Source organism: Dipodomys ordii, unplaced genomic scaffold (assembly GCF_000151885.1).
Source record: "Dipodomys ordii isolate 6190 unplaced genomic scaffold, Dord_2.0 Scaffold150, whole genome shotgun sequence".
Lineage (NCBI taxonomy): Eukaryota > Metazoa > Chordata > Mammalia > Rodentia > Heteromyidae > Dipodomys > Dipodomys ordii.
In genome coordinates, this window is record NW_012267366.1 from 38343 (window position 1) to 43896 (window position 5554).

At 50.3% G+C, this 5554-nt stretch overlaps 1 protein-coding gene across 1 annotated transcript; it reads right to left on the reverse strand.

The window, feature by feature from the left end:
- Positions 1 to 3190: 3190 nt before the first annotated feature.
- LOC105997624 lies at positions 3191 to 4689 on the reverse strand. Its single transcript, XM_013032100.1, has 3 exons — positions 4661 to 4689; positions 3958 to 4076; positions 3191 to 3843 (listed from the first exon to the last, which is right to left on the reverse strand). Exons 1-3 carry the CDS (start codon positions 4687 to 4689, stop codon positions 3191 to 3193), a joined length of 801 nt encoding a protein of 266 aa, XP_012887554.1.
- Between the last annotated feature and the right edge of the window lie 865 nt (positions 4690 to 5554).

Below are 5554 nucleotides of genomic sequence, written 5' to 3' on the forward strand. Positions count from 1 at the left end.
CCAGCATTCCATGTCTTCTACCCCAGGCACAGGGGAAGCGCAGCGGCTGGGCAGAGAGGCAGACAAATGCCGCTCACACCCAGCGACACAGGGGCGTGGAGAAATAGATGCGTGGGTGTAAAGTGACACACTTCCCAGAAAAAACACCCAAAGTAAAAGGAGCCTGGAGGGAGGTGTGGCTCAAATGGTAGACTGCCTGATTTCAATTATGACGACTTCACTTTGTCAGTACAGTCCTTCCAAAAAGTCATGAAAAATGCTAGTTTAGAATTAGGCGAGGCTTGCTAATTTTTACTCTGCTCATCCTTGCTTCTGAATCTAAATTGTGTAGGTCCAATTACTTTTCTTCCCTATGTTTCTCCTTTCGTGAGTTGTCTAAAGTATCTTCATTTTACTCTATGCTTCAGAGACACAAAAGCTGGCAGATACAGATGAACAAAAACCATTATTTTCAGCACTTTAGAGACACGAATAATGTTTTGCTCTTTTGGGAGAAGTTTAGAGTTTATCAGTCCTATTGTAGATGCTAAAAGCATCATCTCTGTTTCTGTCAAAGAACTTTTCTTTGTATGTGAAGTTCTTGAAGCCTACTGAAGACTTACTGCATTTTCTCAATTTATGGATGTCTTTAGTTAATCGGGAACAACTTCATTGGCATCTCTACCACTGTCTTTTCAGTCTCTTGTTAATCCATGGAAATGAAACTCATGTCACTTCCTGCCTCTTAAATGATCGACATTGTGTTTTCCATTCACTTTTGACACTGTTTCAGATAACTTCCCCAGATGTGCCCTCCGCTTTCCCAGTCCTCTCCTCTGTCTGTCACAGGCGGCTGGCTGGGCCCTGCTCTACCCATGTGGAAATGGGGGAAGGAGAGGGGAAGCTGCTGTGTTCTCTGGATGCTGGATGGGGTTTGCGAGCAGTAGCAGTGGCGACGGCAGGCAGCTGCCGTGGCGCAAGGAGTTTGCAGAGTTAGGGTTTTGGCACAGGGGCCTGGGCACAGGGCAGGGAGGCCACAGCGTGAAGGGTTACTACTCTTAGTTAGCGGCCAGGCCAGGACCTGTGGCTGGAGGGGTCTCTCTGGCCACTGATCCTCTCTCTGGCTGCTGCCACGGTCCCAGGAGGCGCCGCGGCCTCTGCTCGGCCAGCTTCTCCTGTCAGCTGCCCTCTTGCTGCTCGGCCTGCCCCGCACGGCTGCTGCAGCCCGGGCAGCCCCGGGCCTGGCTGCTCACTGGCAACCAGATGCCACCTCTGCTGTTGGCTGTCAACTAGCATGGCGATTGTTCTCTGGCCCTGCTGCTTCCCTGCTGGCTCAGGAGGCCCCTCCACTGTCAGCTGTTGTCTTCTTTGCTTCATGTCGCCAGCTCAGCCACTCTGCTAGTGATGATCACCACAAGTAGGCAGGGAAGAGCACTGGAGAAACCTCTGTTAATCCTGGGGCTGAAGCGCTAAGGGGCCCTCCCAGGAGAGTCTCAAGCTGCTCCCACCCAAACTAAGCTGAGCTGCCTGCTTATATAGCTACAAGGGGGCTGTGACAAGGAGGTCTGCACCAATCAGAGGATGCCTTATTTGCATGAGGGATTGTGCTTGGACCAATCACAGGTCCTCTGCAGGGCCAGCTGCAGGAGAAAAGAAGTGCTTGCCCTCAGGCCTGGGTGGAGGCTGAAGCTGTGGTGGCCAAAGGGTGGAGCTTCCTGCAGCTGCAGTTGGGAGTTCCAAGAGGCTGCTGCCACCAGGCCCCTGTGGCTTCCATTTACAACTCGAGCTCCTCACAGGCTGAGGCCTGAGCCTCACTGCTCAAGCTAGCTCAGGCAGGCAAATCTCAGTGTCAACCAGCCCAAAGCTACAACTGGAGGCATGGCTCAAGCAGTAGAGGGCCAACCGTGAGTGAAAAAGCCAGGGGAAACTCAAGACCGAGTGCGCGCGCGCGCGCACACACACACACGCACGCACACACGCACACACCGCAAACCCGTGCACATGCACACACAAGTGGTTGGTGGTGGCATGAAGGCCATTTGGATGTCTGGCTGGCAGTCCTTTGCTCAAGGCAGGCAGGCCGCTGGGCAGCACTGTAGAAGGAGCCAACCCATCATCCCACCTTCAATACCTCAGCACATTTACAAGAAAAAGACACACTCAAAAGAGCGCTCAGGACAGTGGTTTATCAGCCACACTGCCTCAACAATATGGAACAGTGCTCTAACACCGCTTGGCTGTCTGGAGGCCCCAGTGGGAGGAGGGTCCCTACCATCTCTTTCTTCTTCTGCAAACTGATGAGAGAGTGTGGAGCCTGCAGGATTACACTTTTCACTGAGACTAGAATTGTCAACTGTTCCCTGGAGGAGCAGGCAGTCAGGGATAGACCCAGAAGAGCCAACCGAGGCTGCCTTGAGACCACCAGCTTTATTTGGTCAGCAGGTTCTTCAAGATCCTGTAAAGGTGCACTAGCTTCGTTAGCCTGGGTCGCTGGCTACGTCAGGGCCCACCTGTTCCCCCCACGCCCGCTTCCCCATAGTAGACCACGTGGACACGTCTGCACGCTTCTGTTTCCACAAGCAGGGAAGAAGACGGTGTTACTGGCATGTGAGTGTAGAGAAGCCGCAGCTTCCACTAAATACCTTCCTTGGCTCCCTCTCCACCCCAAGGGATCCCACCCCAGAGGGTCCTCAGTGTCATGGCTGAGAAACCCTGCCCAGTCCCGCTGAGGAGAATGCCTTAGACCTCTAAGCTGGAAGTGTGCTTGCTTCCCATTGCGCAGTGCCAGCTCATCTGCAAACCTTTGTCAGCCTGGGGCGGGTTGTGTTTGTAGCCCTCCCCACCCCACCCCTCCCCACCCCCCACCCCCCACTTGTGCTTGCGGTCTCCCAGTACTTCCCCCCACTTTCAATCGCGGCTGCGTGTGAACACGTGAGTCTATGCGGATTTCATCCCTGCTGACACGTGCGATGGAAGAGATCACACCCTCTTACTCAACCTTATGAAGTCAGCAGTCTTCAGTAGCAAAAACCTTGGAGGAGGGAGGGACTCAGAGAGTAGGGACCCATGGCACTCGTGCACACGCGGAGATAGTTTGGTATTTTATTTTCAATGAGCATACATGTGCCAAAGCTGCACGTTCATGGAGGACGCTATGTCAACTGAGGGATGGCAGATTTTCCGACATAGTCGCCATCATCAGTTGGTCCTTTTAGGGCTTGAATTTAACCAGCGCCTGAGATATCTGGGCCATCTCTCTCAGGGCGCAAATCTCATAGATGAACATGGCTGCGGTCGAGACAGACAGGGTGACCGTGAAGATCCCCAGGGGGAGTACATAAGAGAAGTGCTTCAGATACAGCTCTTCTTTTTGAACGGGGAATGTGCTCATAAATTGGAAGGTGGTGTGGCCATAAAAATCGACAATATGATTCCAGAACACCGCAGTCAGCGTGCAAAAGCTGCTCAGCAGAAGAAACAATACAGAAATGTTATAGTGCGACCTCAAGAAATCGGGATACGGGGCCTTAATCCAGCTCACTAAGATGGCCTCCGTGCTGAAGATTAGGACTACCGATTTCATGAAGTTGGCTAGGAGGATGAGATCTCGTCCATACTGAATTTCGGGGGGGATGATCCAGCTTTGGTTGCCGCCGGTGTGCATGGTCACACCGATCAGAGAGTCGGTGCCGTTCACCTTCTGGTAGTAATAAACTTTCCAGAGCCCGATGAAAACGATCTGGACCTCCTTGGCATCAAATTCCCAGATTCGCCAATGTCGACTAATGGCTAAGATAATGCCCAGGGCCCAAGTGACGTACGTACAAACCAGGGCAGTTAACTCAAACCTTCCTTGCTTCATTTCTGAGACCCAGAACGTGAATTTGAGGACTCTTGAGGCCACACCAGGAACGCCATAGAAGAAAGGGGTAGAGGAGAAAGCAAGCGTGTGTCATGATGTAAGAATGGAACACGTACCTAGTGCTAACATGCCCATCTCTAGCCCATCCTGTGAGAAAGCCCCATGGAAGCATTCTGTGTGCTTCTGAGTTTCTACCTCGCTCAGGTCAGAGGACAGGAAGCCTTGAAATCCAAGACTGTGGCAGGAGTATGCATTGAGACGTGCATGCTAGGCAGGTGCCGAACACCCACAGCAGCACAGAAAATGGTTTTGTTGTTGGACAAGATGTTTCAGAAGTTGAAATGTGCATACATCTTGTCCAAGAACAGAAAGAAAGAGAGAAAGAGAAAGAAAGAAACTGAAAGATGTTTCAGAAGTTGAAATGTCCATATGTCTTGTCCAAGAACAAAAAGAAAGGAAGAAAGGAAGAAAGAAACTGAAAGATGTTTCAGAAGTTGAAATGTCCATATATCTTGTCCAAGAACAAAAAGAAGGAAAGAAAGATAAGGAAAGAAACTGAAAGATGTTTCAGAAGTTGAAATGTCCATACGTCTTGTCCAAGAACAAAAAGAAAGGAAGAAAGAAAGAAACTGAAAGATGTTTCAGAAGTTGAAATGTCCATAGTCTTGTCCAAGAACAAAAAGAAGGAAAGAAAGAAAGACATAAGAGATGGAAAGAAGGAAGGAAGGAAGGAAGGAAGGAAGGAAGTACAGAAATAAAGGAAGAAAGAACCTTTCGCCACATTTGCAATAGTCCATAGAAGTTATTGTTTAAAATTACCTGTACATTTTCCGTACGTAGTCGCACATTTTCGAATCAGATGTTCATCAGTGTTGTTCGAGGAAGTATTTTTAGCAGGAAGGGAGAAATGGCTAATTGTCCTGAAAACAGACACAGAGATGAGTCACTTGAAAGGAATATCGTTAGGCAGACCTTGGGGCCAGAAGAAAACCTCACAAATCCTGCCTTTCACCAAATAGTCATTGAATTCTTATCATATGCCCTGTGTGAATCAAGCCCTACTGTGACTCCTCCAGGAAAGTGAATGTGCCCAGTTGTCACGACGATCTATAACACAGCGACGATGAGCCCCAGGTGGCAGAAGAGGAAAGAGCGTGCAGAAGCTAAATGCCACACTCAGCTCAGTAAGTCACACAGAAGCAAAGGGCAATGCAGGCCCGGGAGCATGGGTGGGCCCCGTGCCTTTGGCTCTCTCGGTATTGGTTGGCTTTATTCACATCAAGAGAGGCTCAACAAATAGGCAAGCCCCATGTCCATTATGACGTCACCTCCGTTGTACAGGAAGGAAGGTGCTGCTAGGTGCTGGGTACTCAGCCTGTCATCCAGCCACTTAGGAGGTGGACATCTGAGGCTCACAGTGTGAAGCCAGCCCAGGCAAGAACAGCCATGAAGCTCTGATCTCCACTTAACTACCAAATGCTAGCCTAGAGCACCAAGCTATGCGACTACGCTCTAGACCCTGCCTTCCAGTCCCAGTACTAGGACGGATGGACGGACGGACACACACAGCACAGAATCACAGACACACACACACACATACACACCGCAGAATGACACACACACACACACACAACACACACACAACACAGAATCACACACACACCACAGAATCACACACACACACACCACAGAATGACACACACACACACCACA

Bases quoted from the DNA above. Each gene is read 5' to 3' on its own strand.
- LOC105997624 (XM_013032100.1), bottom strand. From the start codon at position 4,689: ATGTGCGACTACGTACGGAAAATGTACAG. The intron at 4,077-4,660 runs GTAATTTTAAAC...CTCCTGCCACAG, and splicing joins TACGTACGGAAAATGTACAG to TCTTGGATTTCAAGGCTTCC. The intron at 3,844-3,957 runs GTACGTGTTCCA...TCTGGGTCTCAG, and splicing joins GATGGGCATGTTAGCACTAG to AAATGAAGCAAGGAAGGTTT.